The sequence below is a fragment of the Mchenga conophoros genome, linkage group LG13 (genome assembly GCF_057382185.1).
Source record: "Mchenga conophoros isolate Kocher_MC1m ecotype Shallow Benthic linkage group LG13, M_conophoros_male_GT1.1, whole genome shotgun sequence".
NCBI lineage: Eukaryota > Metazoa > Chordata > Actinopteri > Cichliformes > Cichlidae > Mchenga > Mchenga conophoros.
The window spans coordinates 21,300,004-21,315,659 of NC_140538.1; the positions used below are offsets into that span (position 1 = coordinate 21,300,004).

Consider the following 15,656-nt stretch of genomic DNA (forward strand, 5'->3'; position numbering starts at 1 on the left):
GAAAGAAGAGGGCTCATTAAACGCAGCACCACAGTACAGGTCAGTATATTTGGAGCATAATTAAAGAGACGTGACAATGTTTGAAAATCAAACAGCACGTTTGTTATCCTCAAACAATCATTGGAGGTCAAATAAAAGGTTTACTCTGCTTGTAAAGAATATTTTCACAAAGTGCAATACAACATAAATCCATGCTGTTTGACTCAGTAAACAGTATTTATAAGGAATGCTTTATGCAACTGGATGATATAAGTGACTTGTAGCATTGCTCTGATGATTATCTGGCACAGTAGTCACAAACTGCTCTGTGAGCCACATTACTACAACTAAGAATTTTAAATTCATTTTTAAATGATAGTTTCTCTTTCCCTGATCTGTTCAGGGGGACTAAGGTTCATTACCACTCTGCTTCCCCAACTGCTTTCGAAAACACGTAGTCCCTGCCGCCGTAGCACATCACTCCGTCCTTCAGGTGAAACTTCCAACGGTTCTTACTGCGGTGAATCTGCAAATGCAAAAGCAGTGAGTACAATATTCAGTTAAAATTCAGCAGTGGGCTTTGATGAGGTGAAAATAATGGCTAATAAAAAGACAGCAGTTCTTACTTTGTCATACTGGCAAACAATGACATTGTCAGTGTCAAAAAGGTCAGGGATGTCTTGCTCAATCACATCGTCACCTGAATTCAGAGGGTCCTAATCAACAGAGTGCGGAATGGAGGAAACAAATAGTCAAGTTATGCAATCAAGATATACTCTTCGGAAAACCACCTGCAAAAATATAACTGAAAAATGTATTTTAGGGAGAAATGCACGAATCTACTGGAGCTCTCCAAAGAAAGTTTTCTTTTAATGGAAAGAAATAAGCCATGACTCATGAAAATGCATTTCAAACTCACTCTCTCACCTCCTCCTCTATGTTAGCGAGTTCATCTGCACCTTCACCGTCGCTGCTGGAGGAGATGCTGTTGCCATCACTGCTTTCATTTCCTTCCTGCAGGGCCTTCATGGCCTCTGCATTGATTATACCCAGAAAGTCATTCTCTTCCAGGGGAACCTCCTCTTCCTCCTCGAGGTCAGAGTTGCCTGCAGGCCCATCGAGCTGAACGATGTCTGAGAACTGGCTGTAGCCCAGATCCAACTGAGAATGAATTGCAAGAAGAAACATCACAGTTGTGAATTCGGAGAAATCAAGCTTATAAAAGGGAGCAACTGTCCTAATAAAATGACTATTGCTTCAGTAATTTAATATCAGAAACATAAAATGTCTCAAATTGACAGCACAGCAATCTGTGTTGTACCGCTAATGAATTTAAGATACGAATGCAGACTACGTTGATGATTTAGAAGCTTTGGGGAGAGGCTGATAAACTTGATGCTACCTGAATCCAGATGTTAAAATACAAGGTAAACCATTATTTCAAATTAAGGAAAATGGCACTCCAAAATCTGTCTTTTAAAAGTTCAAAATATTGATCTACCAGAAAAACATTTTTTGAGTCTCTCTTGTGGGTCAAGCATCCTAAATACTACAACTGTTACAGCCCTCTCCAGCTTACAAATAGCTATATCTTAAACTTTTCACCACTTTATTAAATCACTTAAAGTGCTCCTAAGAGTCTGATATTTTGTACACATTCCCCCCTTTTTGATTTCATGTGGCAGTACTTTGTGCCAGCCCATTAAATGTTACATAAAAACAGCATAAAGCTGCAGCTGTAGTCAAGCCTATATGCCTTATCCAGCATACAGAGTGATGAGTGCATTTCCCAAAATGTAGAACTACTCTTTAGACAATACACATCCACACTTCAATGACCTGATCTTTTCTATGCCTTAAAGTGATATTTGCTATATTAGACTGAGAATTCTTTCCAAATTACCCCAAGAGTCGCTTCAGACTGGCTGTCAGACTCCACAGGAGCTAGCTTCCTTGCCCATTCTGCTTTTTCTCTCTCCTCCTCAATAACTTCTTTCAGGATGTCATCAATGTCTCTGCTCTGAGCCATCTGTGCCAGAGCCTCCTCTCTTCTGATCTGGTAGTCTAATAACTGAGTGCAAGGTGAGGCGGTCGTGCTGAGGTTGGGTTGTGGATTTGGCTCATTTTCTTCCTGTGGGAAATCTGGCTCTGTAGACTGCAGGGGAAGGCTGCCCTCCTTACTGGAGGGTAAAATGGTCTTTGGCTGTGTGACAGACTGAGCTGGAACAGAGGATGTTTCTACCTCGTGGGGAGCAATAGGATTTGGTGGGACTGCAGTGGGCTGGGGGGCAGAAGCCTCCCTCCATTCAGTGACTTTCTGCATGGCTTGGGTTGCAGGCTGCTGACCCACTGGGGCCTGCGTAACCACAACAGGAACATTGACCTTGTAAAGTTGACCTTAGTGAGGTGATACAAAAGAGTGAAATGTTATTTTGAGAAGCCTGGCCAGGCTGGAAATAAAAACTGATTTAAGCTGTAAAGTCATTCCATACCAGAGGCTGTTTGTAGAGTGACTCCTGCTGGTATCTGCACGGGGTAAGCCAATCCAGCAGGGAGGGAAAAGGTAGCAAGTGTCTCTGAATTGTTCTGAAATAAAACATTATGTTGTGAGGATAATACAAGACTAAGTATATTAAATAGCAGCTTTTGTACAATCACCTCCAAAATATAGACTTAATAATTATACACTGCGAGTCTTATCTCTTGAAGTAACTAACGAATACTGAGGTTTGCCTCATTATAAAACCACCTGCAGTTGTGGTCAAAAGTTTACCAACACTCATCATGGGCATAAATATAGTAATTCAGGGCTTTCAGTGATTTCTATGAACTGTTTTTTTTCCAGGTTAGATGATTGAACAGCAGGGTCACACACACAGGGTCCAGCAAAACAGTCCCAGAGCATGATATCACCACCACGCTTGACAGCTCACATGGAGTTCTTCCTATCTGACTGTGACAGTTTGGGTCTTCTTTCAGGCCTTGGAAAAGTAGTGATGCATCCAGGTAACTTGTATTTGCGTACAGTTGTTTGAACTGATGATCTTGGAATCTGAGGTTGTTGAGAAACAGCTCCAGGAGACCTTCAGACTTTCCCCATCTTGTGTAAATCTACAGTTCTCTTTTTTAGATCTTTACCGAGTTCCTTGGACTTTTCTGAGAATTTGTCAGTGAAGTGGAAATCATTTCAATACTCGAAAAGAGGAACTGTGATAACTAATGAGAAGGGTTTTTTTGGTTTTCAAATTTAGACATAAAAATCAAAGAATTCAGCTTAAGAAAAATAACAATTCAATCATTACAATTTAGATACATTACATTAATAGAACTTTACTATGAAACACCAAACATGTCATCCAAATGAGAAAACTATATTCAGAGGCTGTCAAACTAAAAAATTTTTAGGGTGTGTCTGCAGAATCATGTTATAAAAGGTGGAGATAGGCAGCGGAAGAACAAACTAAATATTGGTGCCAGTATGATTGCCTTCTTTCATGGTGCAAGATAAGACCTTGGAGGACTGCCTTTCTGAGTGCCTTTCAAGTCATGTGCATCCCTCATGCAAGTAATTATTACACGTTATGGAGGTGATGTAAATCTCAATCACACTTGCCTTGACCGGGAAGCTGCGGATATTTTGATTTCCAGGGATGACAACTGAGGCTGAAAGAAATATTACCAAAAAAGTGAGTAATTTTGGCTATTGTGTACATATTAGTACAAAAAGCCATTCAAATTAAGTTTATTGACCTTTGTCTTCATTTAAGATCCCCCCGTAATATTCAAGGCACAAAGCTTGCAGCTGTATTAATTACAAGAAGAGTTAAGGTGCTTCTTTTGTTGGTGAGCAATTTAAGCTTACCCGTGAGCTCTTGATCACTCTGAGTGTAGCTGGCAGGAAGCTGGAGCACAAAGTTGGATGGGTTGGCGTTTTTCCTTAAGCCTTCCATTGCTTTTGACTGCATCACTTTTGACTCCCAGAGCTGAACAGCAGAAGACACAGCAGTATGTCTTCCAGGTATGGTGCACACTCCCTCACTAGATGGATTAACTTTGCTGTCACTGACAACTTGAGTCAAGAGTGCATTATATTTATGCTTTTAGGAAAAATAGCAGTAGTAGTGTAGGGTTATTTAAACTCACATGTCTTAAATCATCCAGGACGCGGTCTTCAACTCCTTCATCCAAGAAGAGCTCTCTCACGCTGTCAATCACGTCATCGATTATGGACAAGTAGAGCTTGGCCTGAAGTTGTTTACGAAAGAGCAAGTCAGAAGGTGTCGGTGGCTAAAAATCCTTCACAGAAACTAGTTGTTATGAAAACATCCATAACAAGTCAAAAACGATTGTTTTCTGTGCCTCAGTGCTGGAAAATATAGACCCGAGGTGGTTTTCTAAGGATATCAACGCCACTCTTCAATCCGGGTGACATAAACAGGCGAGATAAATCTGCCATTTGCCATAACAAACGCACTATTGCACATCTTACTGAGCATCCCTGCAGATATAGTCAAGTAAAAATAAAATAGTAAAACAATATTATGAGCAGGCTTCTTATTGGACAAAAACCTAGCTGATCTTAACTGCCTTTTGTTTGTTGAGCGCATTAATCTAACTCACAGTTCGCGATCAGTTCGACCCGATTAACTAAAACGTTTCCGTTTCTTACCACTGGGCCTGTGTCGGTCAGCATCCTTGGAGAATGACTGGGGAACTTTCACACTAGACTTCTACCCATTTGGAAACATAATAGACAATTAACTGTGATTAAGTCGCATTGTTTTACACGAGGCATACACGCGCAGGTGACCGCAATCAGCATCAGGCGCGCAGACAGGTGCGTTAGCACGTGAGGTTTCTTTTTTGTTTTTCCCAGGAGGGGAAAGTGATTGATTTAAAATGTGATTTCAGGTTCTTGCTTCAAACAAGATGAAGGTTCAGGGCTTCCTAAGTGCACTTGTCATATTAGAGGTTTATTTCAGTGGAGGTTTGGGTTGAGGGGCTGGTGGCTGCTGGACCTCAAATAGCATGTTTTATGGCAACAACTCTAAAATCTGAGCACACAAGTCCTGTGATCTAAGATTAAATGGGAGAGGTGACTTAACTTGTCAGCAGTCCCTTAAATATCCCTGTCCAGCACTAATAACCTCTTCTTTCTCTAGTTTCCTGGTTACTTTCAGTAGAAAAGTTACACAGCTGGCACAGTGCTGGGAAATCAGTGCACTTTTCCTGATCCCAGGAGTGCACAATGCCGGTAGTTAAAAATATTCCACCCTTTACAAAACACTGTTTGAACTTGGTGTTCAATAGATTCAGAGCAGCAGCGGGAGCCGTGACCCCTGCTTCTTGCAAGTTGTCTGTTTTGGCGATGCTGGGACTCTTTCAACACTGTTGGTTGACAGCTCTGATGAGGATGAGAGCGATGCAGCTGAAAAGCAGCAACACGAGACACCCTTGTGGATACTGCAGTTGCTGGAAGTAAACAGGCGGTTTAGCTGTCACTTCACTACAAAGCTACTGTGGACTCTCATAGAGCCCTCACCTGAACTAGAAGAAAATAAAGGCCCTGTTTCCACATTGATATGAGGCAGTGCTGCATTAGCTCTCCGATGAGCTTTTTTTTTTTTTTTTTTTTTAACCTTAGACAAAGAAAGTATGGGGTAATTTAAACTTGAGACTGGATTTATTCAGTGGAAAACCTTTATTCAGGCAGGCCGTGTTGTGACGGTTAAACAATGCTCAGTTGGTACTAAGGGATCCAAAGTGTGCCAATGAAATAAAAACATACCATGACACCACAAACACCTCCTCTGCACCCATGCAGACTCCTCAGACCATGCAAAGTTTTTCCAATCTTCTGTTGAACCTGTGAAAATTGCACTCTCAACTTCCTGTCCTTAGCTGACAGGAGTAGTACCTGGAATGGTCTTCTGCGGTCATCCACTAATTGCAAGGAGCTTGGTAGTTTGATCTGTGGCTGATCCAGTGTGAGATACTTAAGCCCAAGTTGTTCTCCACATGTTCATCAGCATGTGAATGAGCTTAATAATATAAAGTGCTTTGAAGCACAGGCAAAGTAGAAAAGCACAGTTTAAGATCCAGTCCATTCACCATTCTTCTGCACATCTTGGTTGTAAATAGTCGTTAATTTAGATGCTGTTGCCTTCTTATCAAAGAATGGGGCAATTCTTCCTTGACCTGTGGTATCAACAAACCATATTGACCCAGGGAACTGCCACTCACTTTTTTAGACCATTTTCTATGAACTCCAGAGATGGTTTTATAGAAAAATCTCACTAGATCAGCGGTTTGTGAACTATTCAGAGCAGCTCGTCTGGCACCAACAACCGTACCACATTCAAAGTCACATAAATCACCTTGCTTAGTGTGAACATGCCTCAGCACACGGAGTTGCTGTCATGCGATTGGCTTAGACATTTGGATTAAGGAGTTGAACAATTGTACCTAACAAAGAGAGTGTATATTTTAAGACTATACTTAAGAGTTATGATTGTCAGTGACAAAATTTGTAAAAAAAAAAAAAAAAAATCATAACTGGACTTTAAGTGTTGCTGAAGGGCAGTAAAACTCATTTTACAGATTTAAGAAGAACACGTTTTCTTTTAAAGAGGGAGAGACTTAATAGATTGCATGTTGAGGCATTGGTTGAGAATGACTCATAAACACAGATGCCCTTATAAAACATACTGCATAATAAAACACCAGCAGTGTAGTGAAACAATACTGAAACTTACTGACTTCTCTGTCTGTACCGGCGTTCTGAGCAACTTCATGCAGCAGCCTGCAGCAGTTTATCATGGCCTACAAATCATACGTCTCAGCAAAAGCCTGCAGTGATGGGAAGCATTTAATTTTCACACTGTTTTGAATCTTAGTGAGGTGCAGGTTTATAACTGCTCTGCCCCCGTGTTGAGTAAATTACCAAGTGTGGAGAAAAAAACGAGTGCGAGATAACAGCTGTGAAAGAAGTACTACCATGACTCATTCTGGTTTAATTGCTTTTTCTTTTTTACTTTTGATGTATATAATATCCAGCTTAAGCCAGGTACTTCATACATAAAAGTTATCAATAAACACCTTTTTGTTCAGTATGGCCCTTCACCCCTTTTTTTATTATCATATATAAACCCGATTCACAACCCAGAGAGCAGAAAGATACAGAATTGATTTGTTTAAATAAAATTACAGTCCTCCAACACAACACAACCTCAGTATAAAGTCAAAGGGTCCGCTCAAGATAAACAATACTTTTGTTGCTTGAGACAAAAAGAAATCTCACTTTATATATTATCAGTACCCACACAACGATCCAACATTTTCGTGCCATTTCCACAAAGATTTTGTACAAATAAAAAAAAATTCAAAGTGTGCCAACTTTAAATATAGATGGACAACACAGTAGCACCACCCGTAGCATCGGTTGATATTTAACCTCTCTAAAGTAATGATCTCAAAAGGCCATTACTTAAGTTGCTTATATTAGACAACGTGTTTGGCGTGCATTTATTAATTGATGTTGATAATTCTGGAGGACAGTGCAGATATTGCAGATGCAAGCATAATCGTATAAGCTGTAAATCTCATACAATTTATAAATCTATTAAATGTAAAGTGCTAGGTATAAGGACTGTGTTAAATTGTTTATTAGGGCTAAACAAGTTCAGTCTCAGTTAAAGGATATAAAAATCATAGAACCTCCATCAGAAATGCTACCAAGCTGCATGATTTTATGAATTCTAAAACCAGATATAAGCAGAAAGTCTCGCTTCACCCTGTTATTTTTAATATCCCTTCACCTTTAAGATTTTGAAAAACATTTTATAGGAATAACTTCCTCTACTAAGTGTCTTTAATCATCATTGCGTCATACAGCCAGACTGCCTCTGTGACTCTGTTTCAATCCATTTCTTTTCCACTTCCACCTAAGAAAAGAAAGAAAGAAAAAAGTTAGTTCCAATAAATTAAAAAAAAAAAAAAATCGATCCACAATTAAGCACAGATGAAGATATTTTTATTTTTCCGTTGAAGCATCTCACCTGACAGTGATAGCGCGTCCAACTGGTCACATGTTTCTGCGGCTGGATGTCATTCACAGTGCCCAAGGATTTAACCCTGGTCTGTGACACAACCGCGCCCACAATTTCACATTCCATCGTGACAAAAGGGTACCAGTCATTTGGGATCTCCTGATCAGATCCCAGCTCCAGTTTGCAGGAAAATGAGTGGGGATGATCCAAGGCTGCAAAGCAGGAAAGAAAGGTCACTTGCAGCTGTCGTCGTACATCACAGCACGACAAACATACTGTGCATAGGCAGAAGGAGGCAAGAGTAAAAAGCAGTATGAGAAAAGGATGTGTAAGGCTAAATGTTAAGGGGGACCTATCATGCTCCTCATTATTTCTGTCACTTATGTACTGTTACAGTAGTCTCAGATTAAACATGGCTACACTTTCAAATAATGAGGTCAATGTATGTGTAAAGCTTCAGACTGCACCAAATACTCTTTTTAACTGGTGTCCTGTCTCTTGTCTCACAGAGCCCTGGCTGTGGACATTAAAGTTAAAGCTGCTGTTCAAACCTTCTGTTTACAAGGAGCAGCCAATCATAAGAAAGCTAGCTAAAAAGGGTCGGAAACAGCATGTTTCAGACTTTGCACCAATGAAGCATGTAATCACAGAAAACTATCCAAATTGACAGAGCTTAAAACTATATACAGCTGGAAAAGTACAACAGGTTCCTTTTTGACCTGTCATAAGCGTTACCCATATTCTTTGCAGGCAGTCTGTCGATCTTCCACACGATCGCCGAATATACATTCTCGTACTTGACGGTGCCAATCGACACTTGCATGACAGGCTGTGAATCTGCAGCGGTGACTGAGCCCAAGCAGGCATTTCTGTTCATGCGGGCCTTTAAAGACCTCTGTCGCAGTAAGGCCACCGTCTGTGTCACTTTGACCCAGTCGCCTGGCACCGGAACGCGGATCACAACATTCTCACACAGCGGGTAGTGAGTGTCAGACTCCCTCATGCAAGAAAGGAACGTGGTTGACATGTTGAGAAAGGCCTGGAGCTCCACGTAGGCACCTTGAACCGTTACCGTAGCTTTGATTGAGAAGGGAATTTCAGTGCAACCTAGGACCCTTGTTTTGTAGCGCATCAGCTCCACTCTGCATGCATCAGGAGGCAAAAACTTGATCAGTCGCGACCTCTGAAACTCCATCTCATTCACGCATTTGTGGAAATGGTAGCCTGCAATCTCCATCCAGAGTTCACTGCCCTCCTCTGAGCCATAGCTGGAGTCAAAGTGCAGCAACCCGAGGTCATTAAGGGCAAGAAAACAGTCTCCTAGTCCGTTCAGAAAAGCAAGACAGTGAATCTGGGTGAAGGCTGTTTGCTCCATTACGCCCCCACACTTATCTAGCTGTATCCAGATGTGATCGGTGATCTGCAGCGACAGCTCCTGTTCCTCGTAGTGCCGCCTCTGCTGGTGGGGGACACTCAGTTTGAAGATCTCCTCCTCCATGGAGACCACCAGGTCCTCGATCTCATCATGCACTGTGGAGCCAAACTTGAGGAGCTGCTCTACCTCAGCTTCGTGACTAACCTCGAACTTTGGGTGAAAGCGCTTCTTTTCTGTGTAGGAGAAATGTTCCACCTTGACTGTGAGGACTTTGCGGGGCTCGCTGTAGCTTTCCAGTTTAAGATCCGAGAGCCTGCAGTGAGGGAGAAGCTGAAATTCTTTGAATGGCTTCTCAAGCCCTTTCTCATAGAACATCTGTAGCACACCTCCCGGCAACAAGCGGAGATAGATCGGTCCCCACTGACGCGAGGACATGCGGTTCTTTTTTTCAGGAATCCTGAGCATGATAGACCAACCGTCTCTCTTCTGACTACGAAACAAACCACGAGGTGCAAACTGAGATGTACCTTCACTTAACACCTCACTTTTGCAACTTAGCCGCCTCTGCCCTTCTTTGTCTGTCTCTGTCTGGCTGTCGGTTTTTGTATGTAGGCCTTCCAGTTTGTTGCAAACAACAGAGAAGGAAAGCTGGTCACGCTGAGGCTCACTGCCATCTTTGGTCCGTATAAAGAAACGTGGAAGGCTGTTGTCCGATTCAGAGTCTGAGGAGGAGCTACCCGCATCCGTATTTAGTCTAGGTCCATCCCAGAACGGGTTAAAGTGTCCTGAATTACCCTTGAAAGAAGGGAAAGGGCTTGGCCCATCTGATGTTTGATTCAGGGCCTGTGGTGCAGGAGAGAAAACAGAGGTGGTAACTGGGCTGGAAAAACTCCTTGAGAAGTCCTTCTTGTCCCATGTTTTGGAGTAAAATGGTGACGCGCTGCTAGGAACCCCACCTTCAGGAGTGCTAAACGGTGTGCTACATGGTACACAGGAACTTCCGCTAAGACTTGAGTGACTTTGAGGCGATTCCAGGGAACTACTAAAGCTCCAGGAAGTATCTTTGATTGGAGGAAGCACTAATTTCAGGCCGTTGGGACGCGGCACTGATGCTTTGATAAGTCCTGGGGACTGCAGAGGCTTCTGAGGTGACGATAGCGGTGTGGTGTCATCTTCAAACGTGACCCAGTTTGAGTGATTTGTGGAGCACATGGCCAAAGAGGTCTGCAGTCTTCTTCTCTGTTAGAAGAAAAAGAAAGAAGAATGAGACACTATTGACCCAAGTTCAAATGTAAAACTAATTTAGATCAAATCTCTAAAGTCAGCTCCCATCTCAAAGCACGAACAACTGAAACCTTTGCTATCGGTACAAGAGAGAGCCCTCGAGGACATAAATAAATCATGTCTTTAAAGTACTCCATTAAAGCTTAATCAACACCTGACCCGGAACAAGTTCATTTCTTTTTTCTCTATTACAATTACCTAAGGTTCGCTGACGTGACAGCTGAATAAGCATTCTGCAGCCCAGTGTTGGCGAAGAGGGAGTCGAGTTTCTCACACCACAGATTTATTTTTTTAATAGACATTTATTAACTGGAAACTCTCAGAAGTAATTCCATCATAGAACATGAAAACTCATTCCCGGAGTTTTATCTTTTAGCTATAAAGATGAGGGTTAAAGGAATGGTGACAGGAGACTGCAGGGAATTCTTGCACTGACAGATTTGTCTTTACACCGGTAATTGTAACAGGGATTTCATGCATGTTTATGCAACTTTAATAAACTCACTCACTCTCACACATAGACCACCTCCTTCATTTAGATCAGTTGTGCAAGCAATACAAGAAATGATACAGTCTTTATTCTTCTAACAATATCCCAATACAAAGTGTGAGCCTGAGAAATGGGTGAAGAAATCTGTTCTTCTTAGTCAAAATAGCAAGACTTTGGAAAGCTGTCGATGCAAACCAAACACTGCATCGCAGTTTCTCAAAGGATTTTTAGAATCTCTCTCTCTGTAGCTCAGAATTTTTTTAAATGCATAGAGGATAAAGCAAAAGACTTCAGAGATGTGGCAGTTCAAAGCTGCTGCAATGTAAAAAGGTGTATTTTAGACCTGCTGTGCTGTCTAAATATTTCAAAGCCAGCGTGCTCCAAATTGCGTGGGAGAAAAGTTAGCCATGGCAGAAAAAGTCCAGCCTCGTTAAAAAACCATGAGGTCAGATGAGAGAAGCAGGTACACTGGGGCTCATCTAGTTCCACACGAGGCTTCAAAAAGGGACAAAGTGTGCATGGCATCTTTATGGTGGATGGTATTTTAATATATGAATGAGATATTGAAAAAGTATGGCGATATTGCTAAACAGGAATGACGTTCAGGCTAATCTGCCAGTGGTTAGAGAGTAAACATGTTGTAATCTTTATGCGATCTCGCAGTTAATTTTCCAGCTACTCAATCACAATCTGCCTTTTGATGCGCTGGCAGTTCAGCTCTCAGTAATATCCGGCTCAGTGAAGCCCCCTTACAAAATACAGACGCTTCATCTTCCCATAAAAAAAGGGGGACAGAAAGCCTCAATTACAGGCTCCCTCTGCGCTCCAAGACGCAGCCATGACTTGCATGGAGGAGACATGGAGTGGAAAGTTCCTCTTGCTACAAATAAACATGGAAGTGTGTGTGTGAGTAAGGGAGGGTGTTCTGATTCAGAAGAGTGGACTGACAACTCCTCAGTCAAACAGTGAAGAACATCTTTCTAATGAGAGGATGTTTGTGAGGTTTTACGCAGACGTTTCCACGAGCTCATCCGTCTCTCCAACTTATAGAATCCATCTGCTTCGATTCACAGAGGAGGAGGAAATCTCCACAGGGGGTTACTGACAGTCTTTCAAACTCATTTCCAAGCCAGCCATCTCTTCCTGGGCTCTCCAGCAGGCAATGCAGAAATGAGACTCTGCTAAATCAACAGAGGACAAAAGAATACATTCCACACATTCCTCTGGGACAAGCCGCTTTGCACACAGGAAATAGCAGGCTGCTGTATTCGTGTGAACTGACAACAAATATTATCTTAATGTCAGTTTATCACACTTCAAAAATCCACCAGTTCTACAGGTCATAAATTTGGATTGGTCTGATTATTTATTACTGCCAAAGCGCAGCGAAAAGAGACTGGGGATTAAGAGAGCCTTATGAAACTAATTATGTACTTTAAAAACAAAAACAAGTCGGAACTACCATGAGGATTTTTACACTGACTTATTATTGTTTCGAGACTTAAGATGACCTCATCAGATTTCTACCAGCTAAAAACCAATGCAAAGTTAAGACCTGTAATTCTGCCGGGCAACGTCAGGCTCCCTGTACAGGTTGGTTTGCATTTAAATTACAGCCCTGCAGTTATGACAAACAGCCAACAAAGACCATCCGGCTTCTCAAGTTTATCATTACTGATCATTACTGTAGTTATTTAAATTGCTTGCTAAACCAAGGGTAGGCAAAAAAAAAAAAAAAAAAAAATTGCACACCTCATGGACATTAACAAGGTCTAATGCTGCTTAACCACAGCTATTTGGCCTCGCTAGTTGCTGAAAATGTAAGCTTTAAAAGGCGCCAGTCGTGTAGAGCATTTTGATATTGGTTTTTTCAAAACTGCATGGGAGGATGAATACACGCGCTAACAGATCAGCTGGCAGATAGTGGAAAAATTAAGCATGGAGCATGAGAACATGCAATCCACAAAGGGGAACAGCCATGAAACAACTGAAAATAGTATTGCTTATATGGTTAATTACTGATAAATGATGACTGAGTGGAAAGTCTTGTGGTTCAACAAAACTGCTGAATTTGAAAAAACAAATACACACACACACACACACACACACACACACACACACACACACACACACACACACACACACACACACACACACACACACCAGGGCTTGAACTCAGCAGACAGATGCTTCCTGATTAAAGAAGACACTTTCCTGCTGGATTCTCTGGCCACTTCCTGTACATTCACACCACAGCCTGGAATATTTTTCCTTCGAAATAAAACTTGTATATATAAATAAACAAAATAAGACACTTTAAAATGAGAGGGCAGGTTGCTACCATTGTAACCACAATGAGAGCATGGACTAGTGCAGAGCTGAAAATGTGATGACCCATTTCCAGTGGCAGCAGTGGCATCGTGTGCAAAGTGAGCTCCCATTAACACAAAGCACAGGAGCGAGTGTGGGTGCCGCAGCTCTTTTTGTCTCCTCACACGTTGAATGAATCGGCGTTATGTTAGTTATACACTTTAATCCCGGGATTCCCTGCCGCATTTATTGTGGAAATTTGTTCCAGTTCAGACAAGCATGACTGGGAACAGAATGAGGAGGAATGAATGGGGGGATGTTTGTGGATGTAGTTTACTCATTTAATTATGCTTTCCTTTCATCTGGAATGAAGGGATAAACTATTATAAACTTGTGCTTAAAGTATGAAAACAAATAATAGAATAAATTAAAATGTATAGATATTAGTTCTAGTACACAGGGGGTTTAAGCTGCAGTCTCTAGTACAGGGTTGACAAACATAAGCCCCACAGGCCAGAGTTGACCTGGAAAATACTCAAATCTATCCCACTGAACTGCTTTGGAAAATGTAAAAGACAGCATACATTTTGAACTTTTTTTTTAAACTGCATTTTCATTGGTTTTACAGCTTTTCCTACTGATAATGACCCCCTCCATTACTCCTGAGTAATGAATAAACCACTCAATAAAGGAAAAAACCCATTCCCCCCCCCCACAATCTACTATAGAAATTTCACAGTGAGTCCACAAGGAAACAAATACTGTGAATTAACAAAAACTTTCTGAGCAAAAGCAACCAAAACCTTTTATTTAATTTTACACCTTCATTTCTTACACGTAAGCCCAAAAAGACATGCTAACAGATGCCTTTCATTACCTAGAGCAGCATTTTTTTTCCTCAATCTGGCATGTCCTGTTTAAACTGCTCTTCTTATTCTTACATTAAAATATCTCAGAGATTAAATGTATAGTTAAACAGTTTCTTTCCCCTTCAAATCAAAGTGGGCTGTATGTGGCTTACATTGTAAAATGAGTTGGAAATCCCTCTACCAAGTACATTTCACTTGTCCAAATGCATTTATTTTTATAAATTGTACTTATGCAACAAAATTAAACGGGAAGATTTACATGTAATCAAAATACTTGTAAAATGAGTTTAACATTCCTGCTGTAGCAGCTTTGATTGCTACTAGAGGATGTTATCTAATGTTAGTAGACTATGATTGGGCTACTTTACTGTCTTTATGACTCTCGCACTGGTCTCTTCACTGCTAAAGTGGCTACAGTCCAGCAAAAGTTACAAAATCTCACATTTAGCCATACTTATTAAAAGTTTACTGTATTAAAAAAAAGGCTACACATTTCCTATTAATATCATCTACATGCGCAGATAAACTGTATGCCTCCTGTTAAATCACACTTATTTGATACACTGTTTCATTGTCACACCCAGCGCGCGGTCAGTTGGCTGCCAGACACAAAAACTAGTTGCTGGAAAACAACATTTCTTTTCGTCCCATGGCAACTCAAGACTGGACACACAAAACAGTACCAAGCATGCTGTCATCCACAACAGAGGCAGCCCCGCGTCCCGGACAGAGAGGCCCAATCCTGGGATAAAGCTCCGCGCCTTTTGTTTTGACGCACGAGCTCGAAGGAGTAAAGTTGTCACCCTGAGTTTACTTTTATCGTGCTCTGGCTTTGCGCACTTTTAGGTGAGCACCACACGCGCCAGTCACTCTCGACCGAGCGACGACACGACAGCACACCTGGTCGACACTTACAAAAAAAAAAAAAGAGTACACTAAAACAGTTTATTTGGTTTTTACAACGTGACCTGAACTAAACACAGCTCCCTGAGTACAAGCGAAAAGGAAAACATACTCACAAACTTAGCAGCAGCAGTGACTAATTCAGGCCATGACTTTTTGTTGCTTTGTTGTTGTTTTTTTGTTTTTTGATGGACACGTCTGAACTCCGACGTCGGCCCGGTCCTGATCAAAATGGCAGAGTGTAAATCCTGGGAGTTTGCACAGCCTAGCGCTTCCCCCTCCCGAGTTCAGACTGATGGTTGTCCTCCGACGGGACACTGTGGGACTGAACACAGCAGTGCTGCGTTCACTGCGGTGGGACACATCAGAATATTGGCTATTTCTGGACATACGTTAAC

General features: G+C 41.5%; 2 protein-coding genes across 4 annotated transcripts; both read right to left on the bottom strand.

Annotated features, from left to right (window-relative positions):
* Positions 1-29: 29 nt before the first annotated feature.
* Positions 30-4,778, bottom strand: gtf2a1l (general transcription factor IIA, 1-like). 3 transcript variants are annotated; one of them, XM_085297163.1, is made up of 9 exons: positions 4,649-4,778; positions 4,123-4,224; positions 3,842-3,962; positions 3,593-3,642; positions 2,472-2,565; positions 1,883-2,376; positions 907-1,140; positions 606-695; positions 30-505 (listed from the first exon to the last, which is right to left on the bottom strand). In XM_085297163.1, exons 1-9 carry the CDS (start codon positions 4,670-4,672, stop codon positions 398-400), a joined length of 1,317 nt encoding a protein of 438 aa, XP_085153289.1. In that variant the 5' UTR covers positions 4,673-4,778; the 3' UTR covers positions 30-397. The 3 variants fall into 3 exon arrangements, 2 of the variants coding, with proteins under 2 accessions (XP_085153289.1, XP_085153290.1); XM_085297164.1 differs by having other exon boundaries at positions 3,842-4,017; positions 4,649-4,685; XR_014894851.1 differs by having other exon boundaries at positions 447-505; positions 899-1,140.
* Positions 4,779-6,990: 2,212 nt separating this feature from the next.
* On the bottom strand, positions 6,991-15,573 carry ston1 (stonin 1). Its single transcript, XM_085297167.1, has 4 exons — positions 15,375-15,573; positions 8,763-10,641; positions 8,037-8,239; positions 6,991-7,922 (listed from the first exon to the last, which is right to left on the bottom strand). Exons 2-4 carry the CDS (start codon positions 10,612-10,614, stop codon positions 7,857-7,859), a joined length of 2,121 nt encoding a protein of 706 aa, XP_085153293.1. The 5' UTR covers positions 10,615-10,641; positions 15,375-15,573; the 3' UTR covers positions 6,991-7,856.
* Between the last annotated feature and the right edge of the window lie 83 nt (positions 15,574-15,656).